The 27,579-nt window shown below is 36.0% G+C and overlaps 1 protein-coding gene across 5 annotated transcripts in view; it reads right to left on the bottom strand.

The window, feature by feature from the left end:
- The window catches only part of TRPS1 (transcriptional repressor GATA binding 1), a 255,662-nt gene that overhangs the window by 163,639 nt on the left and 64,444 nt on the right, over window positions 1-27,579 (bottom strand). For all 5 annotated transcript variants that reach the window (XM_045078067.1, XM_045078068.1, XM_045078069.1 and 2 more), the window contains one exon: window positions 11,454-12,057. In XM_045078067.1, the coding sequence (XP_044934002.1) occupies window positions 11,454-12,057 (604 nt within the window). The remainder of the gene's footprint in view (window positions 1-11,453; window positions 12,058-27,579) is intronic.

The raw sequence follows: 27,579 nt of genomic DNA on the forward strand, positions 1-27,579 counted from the left end.
TAAACTAAAATAAATACAAATATTTCAAAATGGAGTTTGTGTGCCAAACACTTCACGGAGTAACTATTAGCATCTACTTCATGTGATCACTAAAACATACTAATTTGAAGAAGGTCTGGAGACCGCTAAATCCCTTGATATAGTGTATCTGTATCTATCAATTTCTCTTTCTTTCTTTCTTTTACCTTATATGACTCACTTCAGTATATACTATTTAAATAGTCTTTGAATACCGGTGACTAAGGAGTCTGTCTTTCAACATGTAAACGTGAAAAAACGTGACTGCCTGATTAGTTATTTGTTGGTGTTTCAGAAATGCACTTAATTCAAACAATCATATTAACATTTTCCCCTATAACAATCTTCAAAGAAAACATTAGGGTTTCTACTTCTTAGCTACCACTGTGAAGTAATTTTAATTACTTAAAGTCAAGAAATGATACTATTTTTCTGTTTCTCAAGAGTATATATACACAGCCTAGTAAAGTAACTTATACTTGTCAATAAACTCTGCCATTGTGCTGCCCCGTAGAGGCACCTGATTATAGAGAAATCAATTCTAACAATTTAAAATTGCAAGTAAGATATAATTATTTAGCTCCATGGATATTCAATACAACACTATTTATAACAGCAAAAACTGGAAATAACTTAAATGTCCAAACACAAGAAATCAATAATCATCTTTTCTAGTACAACTAGTACAATATATAAGGAAAAACTATGAAGTCAATAAGTATGATGTAGCAGTATATATATATTAATATGGAAAAATGTTTCTAATTTATTATAAAGTAAAACTGAAGGTTATTTAACAGCAAGCCTATGAACCTACGTTTGTATATATGTTTATGAGTGTAGGTGTGTGTATGTGTGCTTGTGTGTCTCCAGAAAAGAATACACTAAAGGGTTGAGCAGTTATTCTCTTATGTTTTCTTATTTATATTTTCTAAAATGCCTATAAGCGACATATATATTTTAATGCGAAAGGAAAAAGTCAAGAAACACTAATTTAACATCCTTTTCTCTTTTTGTAGACTCTTCCCAATTTCTTTCTCCATTTCACCCATCACCTCATCCTAAGGGACACCTCAGTTCCACAGGAACTGAGTGGAAATATGGTCATTTTCATCATGACCACAACACATCATGACCACTAGCACCACTAATACTTCAAGTAAGTCATACGTGAATAATGGGATACTAACTGCGAAGGAACATAAAAAAATCTAAGGTTTATAGTTTCAAGATTTCAGTGGGACGAAACTGAATTATTCACATCCATTAAATAGAGTTTGAATGATTCACAGCCAATTTTATTTTTATAATTGTAATGAAACAGCTGGGATTAGAGTCTATTCACGGACTCATAAGAAATTTGCACCCCACCTACTAAAATTAGTTTCGGCATCCAAAACTCTGATTTGAACATCTGACTGAACAAAACAGGCATCACCGCTCAATGCCAAGAAACTAAGGAAAGAGACTTTAAACATGTCCTATTCTCTCCAGAATTATTTTATTTCTTATTGTACATAACTTCCCTTTATCATCGTATACAACAACCCCTTAATAACATGATTTTTGAAACAATTTATTTTGAAAGACTGAGCTTTCTTGTATGAGATAAGCTCAAAAAGCTCAAAGAATACAATTGTTGAAGACTGCAGATTGTACTATGACAGTGCTCTTTTCCCCATAACTTAGATTCTCAGCCATGAGAAGGAAATCTGACTTAAGAATGCACATACCAAATATGTGATATCTCTTTGGACACCAGCAGTACTAAGTCCAAAATATAAGATTTTTGTCTTTAAGTTGCTTCAGGTATACTGGGCACCTGGGTGGCTCAGTGGGTTAAGTTGCTTCAGGTATCAAATCACAGACCTGGAAGTTTAAGGTTTTAACAGAAAATTGACTTGGCCCTAGAACTTAAAATTTTAAAGAGATGAGTAATTGTATATTTCAATCTCTATAATTTTCCAAAGGAAATAGTGCACAAAGATTGAATGACTCAGTCACGGTCACACGGCTAGTTAGTCACAAAGTGAGTCTAGAACACAAAACCTCCTGGCCTCCAAAATCCAGTCCTCTTTCCACTACATCACAAGGGAAGAGTAAAAAGAAAATATGAAATCTAATTTTACCAGAAAATAAAATCCAGTCAAGCCTGAATCACAGCTAGAGACCGCCTATGAATGGTGGGGCCACACCCACCTCCAAACCCAACCCTGAACATCCTACTCAAAGAATAATTAGGATCTATTTTGGAGTCTTCAGAAATATTGACATTACATATGAATTTGAGGCAAGCTCTAAATTTCTATCTGATTTTTAAAATAATCATATATATATATATATATATATATATATATATATATATCCTATCTAGACAATCCACATTTTAGAGACCTCCAACTTTCTTTGAATAAGTCATATAATTCAGCCAAAACAGATGGGTTTTCTTGAATTATGAAGAAAGTTTCAGGTTGTAAAGAATGCAGTAAAACAAACACATGTATCTCCTAAAATATGGCCAGCACTGCTTCCACACTTCCAGAGCAAAACAGACATGCTTCTAAGATGTTATACGTAAATGAAGGCATTTTTACTTTTTAATGTACCAGGAAAGAAATTTTAAAGTCCTATACTCAGTCTTTAAAAAAAAATTATTTCTAAGTGAACACCTATCTTTAATGTACAAGTTCCATTTCCAAATCCCATACGTGAGTCTGACTTAACTTGTATACATAAATGACATCATACATGTTTTTCTCAGTGTTATTAATTGGTAAGAATAGCCTGAAACTCTATTTGTGGCATATAACAAGCACAGGCTCAATGCTAGTTGAGAAAGTATTCTTGTGCTCCTGTCCTTTTAATACTTTATTAAGAAATAATAAAGAAAGAATGTTCTAACTGACACTCTGAAAATCTTATAAAAGAAAAATACTTTCTAACAGAATCAATATAAATATTTCAGCAAAACACGGAAATGAAAATCATTAAATTCCATATTTTAAAGAAAAAACCCAACATCTCTGTTATATTCCCTTGAAGCCCACACCATTACCACTGAATCTATTACACACATAAGGAAAGTACAAACTTTAAAACTGGGTTGAGAAATTATGAAGCATAGAAGAACACTGTCCGTGGGACAAAATGAAAACAAGGGAAAAGAAAGCAACTCTTCCCTGCAAAGGGCAAGCCCATCTGAGTTGACTGCCCATGACTCAACTCTGCTTAAGAAAATGGGTCCTGCTTGAAAGTAAGTCTCTCTACAAAATAAACTTTGTTGCATATGTAATATATAAGCATATCACACCACAGCCCTAGCTATTGGTCATTTGTTATCTACCACAAACATGGTAAGAAAAGGCTCTTAAAGATTATTTGCCTTTTCCTTAATTATCTGCATTCATCATTAAGTAAGTCAATTTGCAGTTTAACAGTTAATCCTTAATTAAATATTTCTAAGATATTATTTGTGAATGAATTTATTTTGTATTTTTAAAATGACCCATTTAGAAGGTGGTGGACACTGAACATTATTTGTTATCAGACATGTATTTTCTCACTCAGGTAACTGCAATGATAAGAAACTGTCCTAAGGAAATAATAAAACAATAAGACAACATATACCAGGATGTTCATCAAAGTTTCTTTATAACTAAAAATGGAAATTGCCTAAACGTTTATCAGTAGGTGATCTACTGAGCACTTTATGTAACTATTTCATGGCACAACATGGAGGCTCTAAACCAAATATTTTAAGTTCTATTTGTTGATGGGAAAAGATGTCCACCACTTATTGTTAAACGGAAAAAGGAGTGAGGCAATGATCCTCTACTTGAATAAAATATATATATGCATGCATATAAAAAATAAATTTTATATATATATGAATAGAAAAGTATTTGTGGGCTGGACTTAACGACCGATTTTCACTTTTCTTCAGTGTTCTGTATGATCAAACACATAACACTTCTTTTTCGAAAAGCATCTATCATTTGTATCATTTTCAAAAAGTGATTTTTCCATTTTGGACACAAAACACATAAAGACTATATGTTTAGATGGAATAAATTATTCTGAAATTGCAGAGTTCCCCAAGCATTTATTAACCGATCACACAGAGTCAAAGGAGGCCATGCAATGGGTAGGAGCATGGGCCACAGTCCAACTGTCAGTATCAAAACTGCACCCCTGCCATTAAAAGTGGAATGGCCTCAGGCAAATTAATTAATCTCTCTGCCTCAGTTTCCTTACCTAAATAAAAAGGATAATAACAGCTTCAACCTCAAAGGGTTTGGAGAGGATGAAAGTTGTTAATTCAATAATAAACAAATGGAAAGGCTATAAACTTTTAATCCTAGAAAATGAAATACTAAATTACTTGGCAATCAATTAGAAGTATCCATCTACATCAACCAAATTCTTTATTTTTTGCATGCTTTCATGTACAATTGTTCTAACCCAGTTTCCCCAGGTTTGTTCTTCCACATCAAGAATTCAAATTGGGCAGCTAGGAGGTATTCTCATGATGTCCACTGCATTACTGACTAAACACCTAAAGTTGATTCCCTGAGAACAGATTATTTTATAAGACATTTCTCTACCAAGACTTTTTTTTTCCATGACTCAGTATAAGTCTTGAATACCAAAATGTAAACAAAATATAACAAATACAACACAACAGGCAAATGGAATTCAATAAACCACGCTGTCATGAATCTCATCATTTTTTTCAAACAAATATTATGCTTATTAAATGACTATTTTAAAACTTTAGCCTGATCCAAATTCTCATAAAAGTCTGACTTATAATCATGACTCATCTTTTTTTAAATGTTAGTAAAAACTACAAAGTATATTTTGTCTTTTAAAAATATATCTACATATCCTTAGCTTTTTCTGGTTAATCATGATGTTACAAATAGGTAAACCTCCAGCGTATAAGATGGTTTGTCGCTTTCATAATTACTATGCCAAAAGTAAATCATCTTAACAGAGAAACTATCTTTTTAAAGAGGAATGTTAACATATAAAATTATGTGTGGGAGCTATTTGATCATTCTGACATAAATAATGATACCAACCACTCAATTTATCACATCACAAATGTCCTGTACTTACAAAAACAAAAGATTCCTTTGCCTTACTCCTAATTACTAATAACATAAAAAAATAATGCCTTAAGATAAAGTATTTTGGATTTTTGTCCCCAAATAAAGTCATATTCCTGGTTCTATTTTATGTACGAATTGTACTTAATTACAAACTTCTATAAATGAGAATGCTGCTTCACCAAAATTAAAGAAACAGATTCTTCAAACTTCCCGGATATTATTTGCATCTCCTTGAACTCATAACGCAACTAGATGCTGCAGTATCTTGCTTGCCAAGCTTCTTGGGAGTTAACCAGTACACCATTCTAGTAATCAGTGTCTTTGTGTGTAAATACTTAATGAAAGTTCCCAAAGACAGTCAAAGGGAAAAGGGGGTAAAGAATACGACAATGGAAACAATATTTACTCTTTTGTTGACATTAAATAACAAAATATACAAAAATCCAAAATAAAAAAATTTCCTGGCATTTTAGGCAATCAACAGTTCTGTTAAATCCGTCCATCAGATCGGACTTTGCCAGAAAAATACCAGATTCACATCAAGACTGTGCAGCCCATGGCTGACACACTTTTGAATCATTCTCCATCTGTTGCTCCTGAAACTTGGGCCACCTTCTATATATTCTTCATTTCCAACATCTAAGAAAGAACATTCAACAATGGGTTCCTTTTGGGGACCTGTTATCTCCTGACTCATGCAGTATGTGAGAAAAGGAAGCCAAGCAAAAGATAGTTATACAGGAAATAATTAACAGATAGTGTGCTGAAGGATACCATTTCACAGCAACCACAAACTTACAGCCCAATTCACTAAAAGATACATCTGCTTCCCCTGCTTTACAAACCTGCGCCAGCAGAACTATGCCAGACTTCACAAAAAGTCTAGGTTACAAAACGGGAAAAAAAAAATGCTTACAAAAATACTTGAGTCAATGGAGCTGATTTTTAAAAAAGAAATAAAAATAAAAGAAAATCTCATTGGTCAAGCCAATAAAACCAAACATGCATATATCAAATTGGCTTTTTTTAGCTATGATCGACTGTCAAAAATGGTATATGAATATAAAAGATGAATAACTGGTGAAGAAAAAAAAATTCAAGCTACCTAGTTTTTATTTAATAAAAACAAAATGGTCATGTTCACTGCCACACTCAACTAAATCAACTAATGGATTATATTTTTTAAATAAATCTATGTTACATTTGAATTTAAACCATATCCTTTCCTAACTGGTGGACAACAGAAATTCATCTTATGCAAGGCAGAAGCACAGAGATATACAAGGATTGTTAATTCTGGATTTAGTAAATGGTTTTAAATACTTTATTCAAATATCAACAAATCAAGTATCCGGAGTCACCTAAAGAAAGAATTTATCAATGTGCCCTAAAAACTATAAGTTTCATAACCAGTGATTATGGAGCGGTATCTTTGCCATTTTTCCTGGTATAGTCAGTTCTCTTTGGGATTAAGTACATCCATATGTAAATGTCCAAACTGAGTCAGAAAGAGTTGTTATGTAACATCACTACTACCTGCAGATAATTGAAAAACTTTTATTTTCATTAAACATGAAGAAAAAAACCACTATTGGGCTTTTCCCTTGAAATCATCTTTAGTTAGAAAAAGTTCCTGCGATCTTCTGTCACTAGTTGTAAAGGCATTCAACATTGTCGCTTGTTTGAACGTCTGTTTGGCTGCCAATGGACTGTCCCCAAAAGAACATTTTTGCATCTCAATAGACGGTCCGGTATCAACAATCTTTAAACTATAAATTTAACACCACTGAAGCAAGCGGAAAATAACATCTACTTTGTGCTGTCTTGGTATCACATTTACAAAATGAACAAATAATCATACTACTTTGCACTTATCTAGAACCCTGCATCTGACGATCTCAAATGGCCTGACAAACAGTAATTAACTAAGCTGTACAGCACTTCTGTGAGGACGGCAGGCATTTTAATCCCAAGAGTGGGATGAATGGGGATCCTGGGAGGCCCTGCCTTTGACAGTCAGTGGCTCAACATGGAACTCAACTCCCAGAACTTGGAACTCATCTCCCATAGCCCACGGCTAAAGGTCTCCACCAAAACCAACTGGTGTGAAATGTATGCATTGAAATGGGTAGACTTCCCTAAATAAATTTATATTGGAATCTAAAATCATTTTTCCCCAAATGCATGAAGTGGACTGATAACTAGGGCATCTGAAAATAAGGGAGAATTAGAGCAGTTTAGTTATCCTACTCTGTCACGCAGATGTTTACCTGGATATGGATTTGCCATAAAGTCCCCCTACACATTTCCCATTTAAACCCAATTATACTTCTGCATTTCATTAAATGAAAAACTGCATTTGATATTGGCAAAATCTTTGTGAAACTTAATGACAGATGCTTTGTTCCTATTAATGTAGTTATCAGTTAAAAGACACAGCTTTCTAAATTGTAAAATCCAATCTAAAACGTCAATCTGAAGAGTGAGATCTGGAATTTTTTATGCAGGAAATCAAAAAACTAATATAGTTGCATTCTATGAGTCTGTCTACAAAATGAATAGATAAATACTTTTGTGTAAATATACATCATAGAAGAAACTGGCCAGAAAAAGGCACAGCATTGTAATGCCTTCTGACTACCTTACACTGGTTTAGTTTAACATGAGAAAGGAGCATCAAGTTGAATATTTAAAAATTTGCTTTTAGCACAGAAAATGTTAAATATGTTAACCTCTTCACAGAGCCAAATCTTAAGTTAAATGAAAACACTGCATTTTCAAAACATTTTCAGGAACTTCTTCATGTTTATAAAATCCTTCTAGAAGTTTCTGAAGAGTAACAAGGTTTTCATATAAACTTGGGACTATTTCTAGCAGAGTCTAAAGTCTTTAATGTTTCTTCCTACTCATAAAAGAAAGAAAAAAAAAAAAACCAATGGTTTTACAGAAATATGAGGTAGTTAATCCACAACAAAAAACTAATTTTCATATGGCAATTTACAAGATAAAGCTTATGTTAATGTGCCCCCTGCTATCCTCAAAGCAGAGTGGTCCACACAGATCACATACACAATTTAAAATGTTTTGTAACCATATCAATTCCACACTGGTAACAAAGGAAAAATACAAGACAGTCACTACATGAAAATATACATAAAAGATCTGCTATTGAACACAAAACTGAAAGCCAAACACTTAACTAACCTATGTAAAACAAAACAAAAAGAAAAGAAAAAAAAAACTAATGAGAAAATGTGTTTAAATTTTAGTTATTCTCTGTGATTCTTCTATTTCCTTCCTCACTTTGAGTGCAGCAAAATTTCATAACTGAAACCAGTTAAAAACACGTATCAGAAAGACCAGTATCCAGAAAGCAATCATCATTTTGTACTTTGTGAATGGCCCTAAATACATTCAGCCTGCTCTTTAAAAATGTTTCCACTATTAACCAGCATAGGGTTGAACTATTTTAAATTAACATTTTTTCCTGCACAGATTTCTCATACTTAATTCTCATTATCAATCTGTACAACACTCAGCTGATAGTCAAATTTTTACTTTTAACATTAGAAACTACATGTATAAATATTTATAAGTATAGTTTATTAACTCTACACTATTTGCACTATTTAATAAAATAACTTTTAAAACCAATTTTCTGTTTTTCAAAGTACATACTATTTCTAAATAAACATGCCAAATAGCAGGATAAGTTCAAGTTCCAATCTATTTATACTCAAATTATGAATATTATGTTCTGTAGATATACATTTACACCTGTATTCCCATTCACATCATGTAAATTGCATTTGCGTATTTTTACTGGGTATTTATAAACTTTTATAGGACACTTTCACTAATGACTAGACCCCTACAACTATAAATTAAAGCACAGTGTTTTTACCTTCAGTAAATATGCTGGTGATACTCTGCTGGGTTCTTCCTTATTGATGGCAGAGGATTGAACTGAGAAGTGTGAATCTGCTATGATAACTCAGCAACAGCAATTTCTACCACCAAGGTAGAATGCTTGTCAAATTCACATTCAGAATGGGCTCTGCTTTTTAATTCTCTTAAATGTCTTAAAAAGCTGATCAGCTATGTGTATATCAAAGTTTTAATTCACTTAATACGTTAAATACTCCACAAATTAAATCAGCTACACTTTCTATTCCAAATATCCAATAAAATCGGTGATTCCCAAAAGCACTATTCAAATACAATGAAAATATAAATTTTGCAGAGTCACAGTTTACAAAAGTCAAGGAAGAATGATCCAAGACTTTACATACATACATACATACATACATATATATACACACACACACATAAATTTTATCATCTCAAAATTTAGGAGATGATCACTTTTAAAGATCACAGATCCTATGGTTAGGAATTTGATTATTTGTAGAATATAGTGAAGCACTCTCTGGCTGAAGATTTCATATTTCAGCAGCTAATGTGAGGAACTGAAGAAACAGTTGCAATGATGCAACAGAAACTTGAAGTCAGGGAATTAAGGAAGTGGAGGAATTGAGAAAAACAACTTTTTAGAAAAGCATCATCATCATCCCCAGTCTGCTCAAAAAATGTTAACACTCTCAGGCTCAGGTTTTAGACGCAACCACATAAAAAATGACTTATCGTTCCAAACTCTTAGTGTATATTCGCGTGGCAGAAAAGGTAATATTCTAGAAATAGTCTAAAAGAGCCAAAAAAATGAAGATGTCATGGATGACATGGATGAAAACAATTTTAAAATGGAAAAAAAAAAATGAAAAACGGGTGGGGAACTCTAGTGATACAGACATTAAGGCGCCCAATTACAACACACTCTCAAGATGCAATATGAAATTTAAAATATAAGACATTATCACTCCTGTCTTATAACCAGAAACTAAGAGCCAGTTGAGCCCAGAAGAATCCTGACATGCTAAGAAAATAATGAACATTTACAATTGCAGCCCCAAATATATTTATCGGAAAGAAGCTCCCTGAATTCAACCCCTTTCTTGAAGGGCACAAGAACTATTCCTCTTCTTTTTAAAGTTATGTATAATCAACTTGCGCCTTCTCTGCAGGAAGGATTCTTTGTTACTCGGTGTACAAGGGGCATAGCCTCTTCTGCATTCAAGCCCTTCTCATAGCTTCAGGGCATGACTGCAGCCAGGAAAGGGAAGAGATTTTATAATTAACTGTGCACCTCTAAGAGGCATATCTCAACTCCACTAGAGAAACCTGAGAAGCACAGACAGGCTTCAGAGAATCCGAAGGAAATGAGAGGAGGGAAGCCATGCAGACATTGGAGGGAGAAATTCTTCTCTCCAGAATCCATCCAGAGAGACCTCAGTGGTCTCTGACCTGTAGGTCAAACCATTGGGCTGGCTGCCCTCGCCTTCCTAACGGGATATTTGGTAAAGGTTAGCTGCTTTCTGATCCTACCTTCTAGGCACCAACAAAGCATCGAAATCATGCACAAAGCTCAAAACTTTCTCGGAGTCAAGGTGAAATGTCGAAGTGGTGGTGCCTTAGGCAAAAAGCGAGCATCACTTAACTGAGAGTTGGTGAATTTTCAAAATCTGACTATTTTCTTGACACTGCTACATAGAGAGAGAGCAAGGATCTCATCGTTGTCAGAGGTTTTATTTTTCCACATGGAACTATGTCTTTCTCCCTACGAAAGCCTGATCATATAAAACGCACGGGATGCTCTTCAGGCCACTCACACTTGGGTCTACCTGATCTCTTCCCCTCTTTTTGGTAACTAATCACCAACAAGCCTTGTCATTTGTACATAATTATACCATCAGTTTGTAAAAAACTACATTTCCGTAGTAACCTCTCACCATAGGCTTTGCATTCCTAATGATTTAAATCTCTGCTAATTTTCCTGTTAACCAGATGCAGTGTGACACCACCTTCAAATTTAAAAGTCATTTACCTATTTTAATGGAACAGATGTGCAATCTTCTGGGATTCTGAACCTCCCTTCTCCAAATGCGGCCTCGGTGTTTTGCATAATCACCAGGAATGATTAACCAACATCCAATCTGAGCTAAGAGCGGTGGCAAACAAGTTGACTGTCCACCACCATAGCACAGACGTGTAGAGTGTATAGAGTGTATACACACACACACACACACACACACACACACACACACACACATACACGCTACTCTCCACCACTTCGGCCTTATAAGACCTCAGACTAAGACCATTTAGTTTCAGGTGTAAGACTAAATGATACTAAATGTAGAGAATATGTGTCCTCCCATTTCCCCTTCAACATAGGTGAATTATTTAAAAATTAAACCTTCCTACCCGTAACAGGGACTGGGATTCGTCCTTGGACTTGTTTTCTCCCGACGCAGGATACTGCTGGGTGAGGGTCCCAGACTTCTCTCCACCAGCTGGCACCCCCTGCAGGAATCCCTTGGTCTCCACAGCCAAGCCATAAATAGGTCGTGCCAGATGGGCAGCTTCAACATTGGGGCTATCCCGTAGAGTCTTGGTCTGCTCTTGGGGGCCGGACACAGGCGTCAGAAGCCCCAGGCTTGCCTGAGTGTAGGATGGGCTGCCTCGCAGGATATCTGCCCCTCTCCAAGTCATGTTTCGAAGGTCATCACTTGAACTCTCGGTCCAAACTTTATCCTTCAGCCCATCCTTATCTTCCACCTTCTCCCTCTTCACCACACTCTCAGAAACTGGCTCTCCCATTTTAGAGTCTGGATTGAGCAGACTATAGACCTTGAGGTCGATTTTGGGCTCCTCCTTGATGGTGGACACAGCATGACCGTCCTCTTCGCCATTGGCTGTAGTGATGTCCTGTTCGTGGCAGTGAACAGTGTTGAAGTGCTCCAGTAGTGACTGAGTATCAGCAGCCGTAAAGCTGCACTGACGGCATTTGTAGCAGCTGTGGGCTCTCCTGGAGAAGGAAACAGTCATTAGAAATCTAGCCTTTGGAAGGGCTTAAAAAAAGAAAACAAAACAAAACAAAAAAACAGTCTTTAAGGACCTGACTTTTACCACACGTAATATAATAGGTAGGACAAAATACACCATTCCCAAGACCCAGAAGTTGGAATGGAATTAACTGGCATTTCTGGTTCCATATAAAGAATGTGACAATCCCTTTCGATGGATTAACCATAACGGGTAGACACACATATACACCCTCATGTGTCCACACGCCAGCAATTTGCATTGAAACTTGGTTGGTATGCTTTATTACTGAAAGACTTGCTCTGTTCGCTAATTCTATATTACTTAAGAGACACATATATTTTCACACTAATTTCATCAGTGGACTTTTCACTTCCTGTTTTTTTTTTAAACTAAATCGCTATTGTTTCATTATAAATGTAAATGCATCTCCAGTGTTACTTCTATAACATTTACACATATTAAATTCCACTTGATTACAGTGTTCTTTTCTATCTTACAACTTAAATCAGTTTAGGTGACGAAATACAGCTGACGGATCTACATAATCTAGTAAATAAGATGTACTGGAAGCTCAAGATTTTTAAGACAAATTCTTCCAGGAGGCTTTAGGGACATCCAACAAATTGAGGTGTCTGCTGGGTGTGCAGCATGATTGGGGTTGTGTGGATATATTCATTCATAAAGAACATGTGAGTGTGTTTGTATTCTTTTCAAAAGGCATAAAACAGAAAGAACTTATTGTTGGATTTCATAACATTCTCTGCTATTAAAGACGGAACACGGTCATATTAAGACAAATATTTGATTAACAAAGAACAGAGGTACTGTATCCTAAAAGACACACTGGGAAGGTACACAAGTGACTTGGAATAAGGCATACTTATAAAAACTTTGTATGGCTCTCTAAATAAACTCCATGTGGAATACTTGCTACTCCACTGATGCAATGTGTTGCCAACTTAAAATAACAAGACAGGTTTTGAGAACTATTACTTAAAGCTACCCCCACGTATGTGCACATACATATAAGTGTAGATGATCATCACCAATTCCTTTGCCAGACCCTGGGTTCACACTGGTGGATGCAGAAGACACCCAGTCTTTGTCTACCTGGTGTTTAGAGTCTAGTCAGGAAGGGCGACCCTCCCATTAGATTATAAATAAATATAAAGAGTGGTATGTGCTAAGAACTTTTATGGATGGGATGGTAATGGGGCTGATGGGGTGCGTAGGGCAGCCAGGAAGGCCTTTCTGAGGGAGAGAAAAACCAATGGATGAAAAGGAGCTATTCTTGTTGGAGGAGGAGGAAGGGGGAGAAGGCACATTCTAGCAAGTCTGAAATACTGAACAGAGGTCACTGCTGCTTTAGAGGAATAAGTAAGAGGAAACATGTCAATCGACAAGCTAGAAGGGTGATCTAGAGCTTTGTAGACCATGATAAGAGGCAGATAGGTATCTTCAGAGGTTAAAGGAACCAATTGCAAAGTTACAGGCACAGAAGGAGCATCGTTAAATATATGTTTTAGTCACCTGGGACCTTAACAGTTTCTGTACTCAGTAACTTCATTCTTATATGAGACCTGATGGCTTAAAATCCAAAAGAATGTTCGTATTTTAAGTAAGCAAAAGTCAAGGGTCTTATGATATGTAACAAAATCTCAGTATTTGTCGAGAGTACTTAATGCAGTACAAAATTATCTTATCATTAACAGCTTACATTTGGTTGAATAAATATGGATATTTAACTTTCACTTTTTACAGAAGATTGTTTTCTATCTTGTCTCCTATTTTTCTTCACTGTTTAAGTATTAAAGATTAAGCAAAAGGAAATACAACAAAGGTAAATAATTTAATGATGAGTCGACCATAAAAATATAATATTAAAATTAATTTCCTCAAGTGAAAGGAGCCTAACCCTTAAGAAGAAGTCTATGTCCAAGAGTAAGAATCTTGCCCCAAGTTCAAGGCCAGAAATCCCCAAACAGGATTCAGATCACAAAGTTCAAAAGACAAGACTCAAAACCTAGGACCTAGAACCTATAGGAACTTCAAATAAATATCCATCCCAGCAAAACTATGTTTGAATATCTCCAATGAGAGATAAACTCCTAACCTCACAAAAAATTGCTATGTCTACGTTTAATTATCACAGAGAAAAATGGATTTATCAGGATGGATAAAGATCAAAACATACCCAGGAAATACCATCCTGAAGATATGCCACATAATCTATTGAGGCATGCAAATTAAACAAACAAGCTTCAGGAAGCACATTTTCCAGCTCTGATCAACCTTCACCCCTAGATAGTTCTAATGAGTTCACTGCCCATTATGGCACTAAATTTATGGTTTCCTTGACACGGTGGGGTCTCTGTTTGGAACCTCTGAGGGGAATCCCTTCTAATAAAGTAAGACTATCAATTGCCTCTGCTCCTTCTACCCAAACTGGTCTTTTATACAAAACCAAAAGTACAAAGAGTATAAAAAATTCTAAAGTCTAAAACTTCTACAGAATTGCAGTGAACGTATCAAGAAATAAAGACAATTCTACAGCAAGAGGAAGGAGAGAGTACCAATGCCCAACAGAAGAAATACAATTTCCTAGGGTATGTTGCAACAAAATATTTTAAAACAGCAGAATCTCAATTCTAATGGGAGCATTGAATAGTGTAGACTCTGGGAACGCCTGAATTTCAAGTCTTGGCTCTGTATTCTACTGTATGTGTGACTTCAAATAATTTACTAAACTTGCCCCAATGTCTTCATCGGCAAAATGAAAACAACAGTGCCTCTTGATAGGTTCTTATGAATGTTAAGTAAATAACACCTATAGTAGGTAAGTAAATAAGTAAGGGTCCACCAGTATAAATCCTAAAAGTAAATAAAGCCCCTCTCTCCTGTGTGAATCTGCATTCTATGCTCTTTGTGCAAAGGAGTTTAAACTTACAAACTAGCAGCACTTTGGTATCATCCTTTTCCATTCCCCTATGTATCTTAACCGTGACGAACACTGTTCTTAAAACCAAGTTGATTTCCTGGAAGACCCTTTGGTTTAAGACCAAATGACAGGTAGAATATATTCTATGACTTTTCTGCTTCACCTAGTGGCATTCAATAGCCTGAAGGAATGAGAAATTTAGTAGTTTGCTTAATTGTCTAGCTTTACTCTTGTCATTAATAGACCCAGAATCTTAAAATTCTGAATCACAAAAAAATAGAAAAAGGCATTACCTGTATTTTATTAAAGCCCTGGGAAGTGGAGATGCCTTGAGTGTATTCATTAAGGTAGTTTAGAATCATGATATATCTAGTAATACATCTCAGTAATTCAGATTACGTGCCTTCGGTATCGACTTATTCCGCAATCTAGAAATGTCCCTGAGTCATCCTATCCCTCCACCAAATAAAGACAACACATGCAACCCTTACCAGTAACTTGACTGGTATGTCCTCTTAAAAATACAAAGGCCTTGGGTCCCTGCCCAGGCACTGAATTCCTCACAAAGTATCACACTCAGGCAAGGTATCAGGGGCTTCTAGGCATTCTCTGATTCCAAGTTCCTGTCCCAATGGACAGATAGGTCTCAAAAAGAGCTGTTCTGATCTGCCCCACAGAGGAGCTCCTGATCTGACTGTTCCAGGCAAAACCGTCCTTGAGACAGGTGCTAAAGAGCCATCAGAGATCACTAGGGATGAACATAAAGCAAAAAAAACCCAAAAAACAACAACAAACACCACTCTCCCCCCAAAACTGCAGCGCTAAGTTCTCGGTGAGAACCAGGTTTTACAGTGAAAAGAAAAACACATCTTAACAGGAAGGATATTAAAATAAAGTTGTAATAATAAGCTCAACTCACACACCTTTTCTTTTGAAGAGTTCAAAGCATTCACACATAACTGATCTCACCTTTCACTGAAGTAGAAAGCCCATTTTACAGATAAGTAAAATGGAGAAATGGTGACTTGTCCCTTGAATCTACATCGAGTCAGGAACACAGGGCTTCTACATTCCAGATCAACGTTCTGTTTTTTGATTCTTGACAGTCAAAATTTTTAACTTTATACAGAAAAGTGTGAAACGACTGACAATATGGAAAATGAAAACACGAGAGGAAGGGAAACTAATCATCTGGCAGCAGAAGACACTGACTACAGTAATGGTCTGCAAAACACGCGGAGTTTCGTAGCTATACAGAGTCCAAGGTGCTTCCTGTTGCCCGACTGAATCAGGATCTCTGGAGAAGAACCTGAGAATCTGAATTTTTAACAAGATTCCCCAGGTGACACCCATGCAGGGGCCAGAATCTATGAACTCCATTATTAGATACATTGTGGTTCTAAGCAATGTAAGGAACACACTCACAAGGCATCCCCCACCCCCTCCTGACTTTAATGCAACACAGGTAATGCCCTTACCAGCTTTGTTATTCAGAATCACAAGTTTCTGGGTGTAACCACTGTTAATGAAAAGAGAGTAAAGCTTGACAATTAAGCAGTAAACTGCTAAACTGCTCAATCTTTCAGGCCATTGAACACAAGTAGGTGAAGCAGAAAAGGCAATTTGTTACATAGGACTCTAGAGACCGGAAGAGATTCTTTTCTCCCTGTAGTATCAGTCTTAAATAAATGGTAGAAAATATGTTAAAAAGACATTACTCCACTTTCAAAAGCTGAGAGCCACATAAAGTCCTTAATAACGTACACTAAAAAAATCTAGAGCAGTGTTTCTCCAATTCTAACATGCATAGGGAATCACCAGGAAATCTTGCTGAAATGCAGATTCCTATTCTGAAAGTCTGGATGGTACCCAATATTGGGTATTTCTTATAAGATCCCAAATGATTCTGAAGCTGTTGGTCCCCAGACCACACCGTAAATAGCAAGAATCATGAAGCCATGGTCAGAAAGAACTTCAAGATGGGTATTAACTAGTATGGCACAAACTCATAGCACTTGACAGAACATTTTTAAATGAATTTTTTATGATGAGCAACATCGTCTTCCCTCGTAAAGCACACACAATATTACGTACCTCTGAGAGTCAACACTAACAGCTTTGGAAGCTAAAACTACAACTATAACATTGTCAAGCATAATCCCCAAACAAGAATTCATCTTTTTTTTTTTTTTTTTTAAATTTCATTGTTTGGGAATCACCTTTCACTATTTTTACGGCTAGGCCATTTATATACCTTGTTCCTCAACAATCACACAAAGTACGCATTCCCATCTCTGCTCCATGGGATAAGAATCTGAAGCCTAGACAAGTCAATTCACATAGAATGCAGAGGACATGACACAGTCTTCAGCACTTGTCCACGAAAGAGGGTGCTCTTGGGAGCTGACATGTTACTAGCTGATTCAGGAGTTCCTGAAAGGTATGCATGTATTCTCTTAGGTGTGTCATTCTCTCAATAATTCCTGAATATGTGATTTTAATCCCTAGTATAAGAAACATTACAGAAGAATACAAGTTTAGTCACTGTGAAAATACATTAGTTTGGACTCGCCTCTGACCTATAAAATGATTTTCATTTTATCAGCATTAATTGGAAAACCTCCAAGTTGTTCAAGAGAATCTTCCTTGCGTTTCCCAAGATCTACATGCTCAACCATACAAACTTCCCAGATGATGCAACCCAAGACTAGGCCTAGAACGCTCTGAGCTACTCCAAATCTGTTTTCTTCTGAGGACTTCTTCCACATTGCCTTTTATTAAAATCTTGTGTATGTCCTAGTTTCCGGTAATTGCCTTAAGATCAAGATCAATGTTCACACATCCCTGAACCCACCCCCACCCAGAACAACCGACAGTAAATACATACTTAATAACCAAAGGGATAAACCACCACAGCTCTGTGGCTGTTCAGGGTGCTGGATTTAATGTGTAGAATCAGAAAGCAGCAAAGAAATATTTAGGAGAAATATATACAGATATTTCATAGACAGTATATTTTGAGTGGCTTTTCTGAAAAAAACTCTTTCTTATTTAAAAACTCCTAGAACTTCCAGCTACATTTAACCAAACTTCTTCTTAATATAAATACATACGTGCTCTGCATTAATTTAAATTCTATATGCTCCTGCCAAACGCAGAGCAAACACTCTCCTCGTGCTACTTAGGGAAAAAAGATGTCATTTCGTATGTCTCCCTAGCACAGGATTGCCAGATTAAAACACAGAATGACGATTTGAGGGTCAGTGTAAAAAAAACAAATATTTTAGTGTAAGCATGTTCCATGCAATATTTAGGATACATTTACACAAAATCAGCATGTCTCGTGTAATATTTTAGACAACAAGGACATGAATCAGAGAAATTTGATAGAAAAGCTCAATCTTCCCTAGCATTCAGAGAAAACTACAAGCTAACAGAAGACCAAATTGTACTTAATTCAAGTGACTTAAAATTTCTGTGAAAAAAGATGTTTTATTTCTTATCCTACTTAACAGAATTTTCATGTGCTATAAAAATTCATTTATTTCAGTTTCATCCATATTTCAATGGACAGTGGCCTGAGAAGTAGTGTTTCCTTCATTAGCAGAGATTACACATTATTTTCAAAATTCATAATAGGCTGCGGTTTTCTAGATCCTAGAAAAAGATCAGCTCAAAGATACTACTGTATCATTACACTTACTCTGATAAAACATATATTTCTATTTTCATAATAAACTAGCCCACAATATATGTGAAGTCAGATCTGAGTGATGCTTTTTCTCCTCTAAATGTAAACTCCCAGAGATTTCTGCCAGCATTTAAAAAGCCATCCTCGGGGCACCTGGGTGGCTCAGTGGGTTAAAGCCTCTGCCTTCTGCTCTGGTCATGATCTCAGGATCCTGGAATTGAGCCCCACATCAGGCTCTCTCTGCTCTGCAGAGAGCCTGCTTCGTCCTCTCTCTTTCCTGCCTCTCTGCCTACTTGTGATCTCTCTCTGTCAAATAAATAAATACAAATCTTAAAAAAAAAAAAAAAAAGAAAGAAAGAAAAAGAAAAGAAAAGCCATCCTCTACCAAACAGCTGTACTTCTTAACCGCTGGAATCTGGTTCTTCTTCAGTGACTAAACAGAGCATGGAAGTAAATGAGTAGATCATAAATACTAACCAATTAGACTTCGAAGGGTATTTTGGGGGTAATCATAGACTTGAACACCTAAAGACAAACTACCACAGAAAAACAGTAAATGACAGTGGTTTAATTTAAATATAGATCTAAAGATCTGGTATCTAATAAAGTTAGTCATTTTGTAATTTTGCTGGTATCAAGGCCTCTCATACACCACACTCGAGATTATGAACACTGCAGAATGAGGGATTAAGAGCAGGCGAAGAGAGTATCTGATGGACAAAGACAAAAAAGGGATTACAGGTGAATAACCAGGTCAATGAATTTTAGAAGCTGGAACTGCAATAATATTCAGCCTTAGTTAAGTGCAGAGGAGCAGCCTGCAAAATGTAAGATAAACTGACCTCTGAGGAAGATTCCATGCAATCCACTCATCTTGTATTTTTAAAGCTGAAATCATGGGGCACCTGGGTGGCTCAGTGAGTTAAAGCCTCCGCCTTAGGCTCAGGTCATGATCCCAGGGTCCTGGTATCCAGCTCTCTGCTCCGCCGGGAGCCTGCTTCCTCCCTTCTCTCTCTGCCTGCCTCTCTTGCCTACTTGTGATCTCTGTCTTTCAAATAAATAAAATCTTTAAAAAAAAAAAAAGCTGAAATCATCTGATTGGTGTTTACTCCTTTAGAGTAACTAGATTTCTTAAGGGGAGTGTAGGGTCATTTCATTTTCAAGTGAAAATGAACAAAACAAAAGAAAATACAACTAATGTCATATCTGAAAAATCTCAATTTATGATTCACTGATTCACTTCCAAAAAGAAGATATCCCTAACCAAGTGTTAAAGGGAGACCAACCTCCCCATAAAATAGAAAGCGAGTAACATTTGGGAAAAGATTTCTATAAATTGATATGAAATAGAAATCATGGCTAAACTTTATTTTATCCCAGGAATTGATCATGGTTCTTGTACAAAGTCCTCAGGACCATCAACTCTGAAATGCTAATAATATATACAAATAAAGGTAGTGCCACTGTGGGTTATTTTCTTGAAGGAGTAATACCCTGGGTAATGTGTCTCACAACAGGAATTCTCAACTTGAACTATTAGGTCCATTTCAAGGAATTACAGGCCACTGATTTATTAGGTATTGTTTAAAAGAACATGTCATCTAACGTACACAAATGTAAATTTAACTATTGTGGCACTCGCATTTTGAGAAACTCTGTGCTAATGCACTATGTACTTGGCTTTTTCAGAAGTGTTGATAATTAGGTACTTATCATAAAATCTGTTCTTTAGAATTAGCAGAGCACACAGTCCATGCTCCTTTCTGTGCTCTGCTAAGGCAGAGACTGAACAGTAGCTACCTTAATTTGACCAGCCATGGTATCCAAAGTTATTTCCTTCCACCAGAGTTACATATTTCATGTTTAAAAGATTCGAACACTGTTTAAACAATTTTAAATGCATTCATAAATCTCCAAATAGGACAGATGCTTGTTATCACGTATACTCCCAAAAATATGTCCATTTTCTTCACATTCTAGATAACAAGCAGATAGACAATGATAACATTAATGATTTTTAAGTAGTTATTTACTCATAAGGGAGATTGAACACTTATTCAAATATTTATTGGACTGATGAAAATTGATGTTCTGTTTTCATTTTAAAATGTTATCATACAATGTTAGTCATAACACAGTCTACGTATATGTGTATATGTTTAAATATATATATATACACATTCATATTTAGGTTTACAAAAAATAAAAACTGGAATATAATCATGGACTATGATGATATACATCTGTGTCTTTGTGTGTGTGTGTGTGTATATATATATATATACAGAGAAATGCAGAGAGATCCATGTATGTGTGTATATATATAAAGAGAGAGAGACAGAGATGAAATAGAGAAAATTATATTAATGGTATAGTTCCATATATGTACATAAATGATATGAATATACATGGTATATATGTGAATAGACAAACATACACATATAATGAATATATATATATATATACTAGCAAAACCAAATAAATATACATATATATATTTGCTAGTTTAAGAAGTCACATAAAATGGTATGCAGCTACAAATCATCTTTAATTTCTTTTTATTCAGCCAAAATTGTACTTATAAGATTCATCCATGTAGTATTCAACTGTCATTTATTCAAACTCACTACTGTGTAATAGTCTACTATATAAAAATCTACAAATTATTTAATGCCAGTAGCTATATACTATTAGTTGGTACTTTTTCTGGGGTTTTTGCTGTTGTTTTGTTTTTTGAGAGGGCAAGAGCATGTGTGTGTGCGAGGAGGGAGGGCCGGCAGAGGGAGAGGAAGAGCGAGAATCCTCATCTCCACACCCAGCACGGAGTCTGACACAGGGCTGTCTCACACCCCTGAAATCATGAACTGAGGTGAAATCAAGAGTCTGATGCTAACCAACTGAGCCACCAGGCGCCCCTGCTGCTTTTATTTTCATTTTTGTTTTGGTTGTCCTGCTTGCAAAAACCACTACTGTGAACATGTCTGCACAGGTTTCCAAGTGTATTCATGAAAGAAACTTTCTTCTGAGGAGTGTGATTATGCTTCTATTGGGAATATGAGCATCTCATGTTGACAGAATTCACCAATTCACTTTATTCAGTCATGTGTATTGACCATTTTTACCATTTATAATTTTTTAACATCTATGTTTTCTGCAATGAAGTGGCCTCCTTTTCTCTTTGATTTGTATTTGCCTCATGTAACTTCATCTAGCCTTATCCTTTTGTTACCGAGATCCAACTTAATTACACTGAGTCAAAGGATATGTTCTGTATGATACTTCATTCTGAAATCTGTTTTATATCTAAGTGTTTTATATCTGCTTGAAAAGCATGTGAATTCTCTAAATTGATGGATGCAAAATCGACATTTTTTTTTAAAAGATTTTATTTATTTATTTGGCAGACAGAGATCACAGGTAGGCAGAGAAAAAGGAGGAAGCAGGCTCCCTGCTGAGCACAGAGCCCGATGTGGGGCTCCATCCCAGGACCAAGATCATGACCTGAGCCAAAGGCAGAGGCCTTAACCCATTGAGCCCCACAATCGACATATTTTTATTAAATCAAGTTTGTTAATTTGTTGTTCTAATCTTTTATACTTTGAAAATTTTTTCTGTTCACCCTTTAGTAAGAAAGTTGCTTAAAATCTACCACTGTGATTATGGTTTGTCCTACTTTCCCTGCAGTTGTCAATTTTTGTTTTACATATAGATTTGTTTATATTTTATATATTTAGAATTGTTATCTCTCCCTCAAGAACTGAACCTCTTATCATTATGTACTGACCTTTTCCTCCTACGCTTTTTGTCTTAAAATCTAAATTGTATGAGATTAATAATGTTATCTCAATATTCCTTTGGTTTATATTGCCTAGAACCCATCTATTTTTTTTTTAAAGATTTTATTTTTTTTTTGACAGAGAGAGAAAGAGAGAGCACAAGCAGGGGGAGTGGCAGGCAGAGAGAGAAACAGGCTTCCCACTGAGCAGGGAGCTGGATGCGGGGCTCCAACCCAGGACCCTGGGATCATGACCTGAGCTGAAGGCAGATGTTCAACCAACTGAGCCACTGAGGCAACCCTGTCTATTCTTTTGTTACAAACTCTCCATAGACTTATATTTTAAGTGTGCATCTTATGAAAACAGCTTAGAGTCGAATTTTCTTTTTTATTAAGCCCGACAATACCTTATTTAAGTAGAAATTTTAAACCACCCAGATTCATTAAAATTTTTGATAGCTGGTCTTTTGTTTTTTTAAACCATATTACTTTAACAATTCTATTTATCCATTTAAACATTTTTCCTATGTATCCTCTCATGCCATTTCTTAAGAAAATAGAATTTTATTTTGTTGTTCCACTCTTCCTATAGCTTCCTATCCTTCCACTGGTTATCCTTAAGGGTTTCCAAGTATGCAGAGCAAAGCTGTAACTCACTAACTCCAGACAATTCAAGGGCTTTAAAGCACCTTACTTGTGATCATTTCCACTACAAACTTACATGATTGTTTTACCCAACACCTTAGTCTATCTCCTTTTAACTGCATATATAAGGCAGACTATAGTTGTTTAGATTTACCCAGAGTTCCCTGATCTTTGCTTATCTGAAAATATCTTTGCTTTTTCTTGGAAAATTGTTTTCACAGGTATGCAATTCTAAGTTGATTATTTTGTGTTTTGTTTTTCCTTCAAAACCTTACACAGAATTCCTTCCTCTACTGGTTTCCATTGTTGCTGATAAAGTCTGCTGTCAACTTAATTGTCATTTCTAAGTAGTTAATACGTTGTTTCTCTCTAGGGGCTCTAAAAGAACCTCTCTGGCATTTTAATTTTTACTACTACATGTCTATGACTGAATTTATTTGCATATATCCCTGTTTAGTATAAGCTATGCCTTTCTGTATCTGTGTGCTTATGTCTTTCATCTTTCAGTTCTAGAAATCTGCCTTTATCTCCTCAAATAATTTTTCCCTATCTTCCATTCTTTATATTCTTTTCTCCTGGGACTCTAATTAGATGCAGGTTAAAACAGCTTGTTATGTTTCTATAACCTACTGTCTATTTTTGATACTTTCCACCCCCTTCCCCTCTTTTAAATATTTTGGCTAATGTCTTCAGCTTTAACTTGTGATTAATTCATTTACCTTCTATCACTTGCCAATCTGTTATTGAACCTACCCACATTTTAAGTTTCAACAATTATATTTTCAATTCAAAAAATACTATTTCTTTCTTTTTTTGAACATTTCTAGTCCTCTATAACGTTTCTAGTCCTTTCAAACGTCCTTTGAACGTTTCTAGTCTGAACGTATCTAGTCCTCCATAGTCTTATGGAGTTTGGTCAATTTGTAAATCTGATTTTCATTTCTTTAAACACTTATTTTTTATAACTGAAAAGTATTATATTTTAGAGCTTTCTTACAACTAAAAATATACTCTTGTAACTTATCATCTTCCTGGGTATCTAAATGCATTATTTGCATTTCCTACTGATTTCCCATAGAATGGTATAAATCCCTTCCTGTATAGTTAAATTCTATAACAATGAGCTCATCTAAGATTTATCTTCTGCCACAGATACCAGGGAGGTGAAAATTAAGAGTATTTCATATAGACAACTATGTGTTTATTTCTGAAAGAAGTCAGAAGGAGGCTCTAAACTTGGCACCACTTTTGCCACCTTGAAGGTCCAGCTTAACATGAAACAGATTCAGCAGCCTCTCGCTCTTAGGAACTCCGGCACAGTCTCCTGACTGACTTACATAAATACTGGTATTTGCCTCAGTGCAACCTCACACTCCCTTCTTAATATTCACTTCTCCCCAGTCTGGGTTTAGTCCACTCTTGGTGAACGGAAGACAAGAAAAGCTTCAGAAATTTCTCTAATTCATGGAAGTCCAGCAAGGCCTTGCAAAATATGTTTTATCTATTCTAGTTGTTTTGTGAGGAGACAGTACTCCTACTTACTCCAGAAACTAAGTTATAACACAGAAAATTTTAATGAGGAGAATGGTAGGTAATCAATTAAGAGAAGGGGTACACTGTTTAATTAAATAATAAATAATAAAAAGAAAAGAGTGTGGGAAACAAATTCAGGAATAGAACATAGTCAAATGTGAGCTAGCGGTAACCTAAGTAAATATGAAATATTAAGAGAACTGACCAAGTTCTAGTTACTGACTGAATAATGTTTGCAGTTCAACAAAAATTAAACCTGATTCTTCTTGAAAATTCCCACTGAGTGGACTCTACACCAAGGTTTTCACTGATAAATCTCAATCAACTCTCCTGCTTCTCAGCTGTAGTATTTTTATCGCTACCTGATTTCACATATTTCATTGATCTTAGCTTCTGCTACCTTTTTACTACACCATAAGTCTTATACATAAAGCACTCAAAAGCTTAGAATATTTCCTAGTTATAATAGAATTATGGAGAAAGTTTCCCAACATGTATAATACAAATAAATATAAATTTAACCAGAAAAATATTCTTGTGATATGATAAATTTGTCCTTTTATACAGTCTTAAAAATGTAGCATGTGGGGAAAATGTTTTGATAGCAGAACGAATTTTCAGCATCCACAGGACTATCTCCTTTCACATACCTAGAACCTCCACTGCTGTTCAACTTTCAGTAGAGTTTCAGAAAGTGTAAGTCTCCATATTACAAATATTTCTACAAGAACTCATAAACCGATCAGAAAAAAAACTATTCAGTACCTTAATCCAGGACCACATGAATTACAGCAGGTTTTAAAAAATAAGTTCACGAGTGGGGCTCTTGGGTGGCTCAGCTGGTTAAGCCTCTGCCTTCAGCTCAGGTCATGATTCTGGGGTCCTGGGATTGAGCCAGGTCTCGGGCTCCCTGCTCAGCAGAGAGTCTGCTTCTCTCTGGCCCTCTGCCCCTCTCCCCCCACTCATGTTCATTTTCTCTCTATAATACATAAATAAAATCTTTATTTATTTTTTACATTGTTTTTTGACAGAGAGAGACACAGCAAGAGAGGGAACACAAGCGGGGGGTGGGGGGAGAAGCAAGCTTCTTGCCGAGCAGGACCACAACCTGAGTAGAAGGCAGACACTTAATGACTGAGCCACCCCGTCACCCCATAAATAAAATCTTTTTTTAAAAAAGTGCAGGAGGATTTTAGTGCCCTAGGAACAAGTTCTGCTCAGTTTTCTCATCTAAAAAAAAATTCTAAAAGAATGCACAGACAATTGTCATTTGGTGTGGAGCCCTAAATCTTCAGAAGGGTTTCAAGATCATCTAATAGTCTGAGGTTAAACTGTAACTTCCCATGGAGAGCTTGGCTTATCCTTAACGAATGTAAAGTCAAAAAATCACAGGCACTTCATTTACTTAAAGATATAGTCACTGAGCACTTAATAGCCATCCTGGCACTTCTATAGATATGGCGGTGAAGAAGACCAGACTAGTCTCTTCTCTTGAGAGCTTATTTTCATTACTATGAACTAAAATCTCAAATTTTTCAGTAATATTTTTATTCATACTTTTAGATCCTGGGAGATTTTTTGTTTAACCAAATCATATAGAAACTCTTTTTCCAGACACATTTTCAAGCAACAGCCTCAGCTTCCTCAAAAAAGCCACTCATGCAAGTGATCTGGTATCCAGATGTATCAATGTATATGTGTGTGTGTGCACGCGCACATGTGTGTGGTATGTCATGGTGTGCCTAATTTCCTCACGATTAAGGAAAGCCTCGTCTTTCAAAAATAGAATGGATCACCTAATTTTTTTACCACCTAACAAATGTATACACACACTAGCAAAGCTCAGGAGGAAGCTAATGTCTGCTAGCCCAGAAATAAATTAGCATGCAGCTAACATCAGAGGAGCCAGAAACACTCACTACGAGTGTGAACACATATTTGATTGCAGGACTGTGTCTTTCCTAGGGCTGACCTTATAAATTAAACAGTGTAAATCTCAAGGAAGTGTTTTCCGAACATTCAGATTCACTGTGAACATTAGGATGCCCTTCAAATTAACATCCAACATTATTAGCCTATTGTTGGACATGAACTGCTTCATTACTGGGGACTGACAAAACACACACACTCATACTGACACACGACTTCTAAAAAGAATGGGAGGAACTGTTCAAAGTCTTGGAACGGGAAAATTAAAATCTGTTTAAAAACTTTAAAATCTTGGGATGGGAAGATTTTTAAACTAGGATGCTGAGTCTACAGAAGGAGAAATATTTAAAAATAGTAAATAAAGCTCTTTACTTTGATTCTTAGAGGCGCAGCAACAAAAAAGCATCTACTAAGCACTAAGTAACCTCTGAACGAGCTGTATTTCCAGGATTTTACTAAACTAATTCCCACTTATACAACCAAGTCTCAGGTTAGATGCTCCTACTTTAGGGAGGCATTTCCTCATCTACAAGATTGGATTTTGTGGTCATTCTCTTCAGTGGTCTCTACTTCATCTGTTGTGACACTTGAACTCATAATGATATGTTAATGACTTCCCTACTAAGTCATGTGGGCACAGAGTAGTTCTGTCCTGTTTTCTCCTTTATCATCAATGCCCGGCACAATGTGTATTCTTGGATTTAATTCGTTAAGGAATGACTGTATAAATGAAATAAAGAGATACATCCTAAACCCATCTTTAGAAAATATGGGCACCTGGGTGGCTCAGTCATTAGGCATCTGCCTTCGGCTCAGGGCATGATCCCAGAGTCCTGGGATTGAGCACCGCATTGGGCTCTCTGCTCAGCAGGAGGCCTGTTTCTCCCTCTCCCACTCCCCCTGCTTATGTCCCCTCTCTCGCTGTGAATCTCTCCATCAAACAAATAAAATAAAAAAAAAAAAAAGAAAATATGAAAGATTAACTGGGAAA

This window comes from Mustela putorius, unplaced genomic scaffold (genome assembly GCF_011764305.1).
Source record: "Mustela putorius furo isolate JIRA1106 unplaced genomic scaffold, ASM1176430v1.1 tig00000228_pilon_pilon_pilon, whole genome shotgun sequence".
Classification (NCBI taxonomy): Eukaryota; Metazoa; Chordata; class Mammalia; order Carnivora; family Mustelidae; genus Mustela; species Mustela putorius.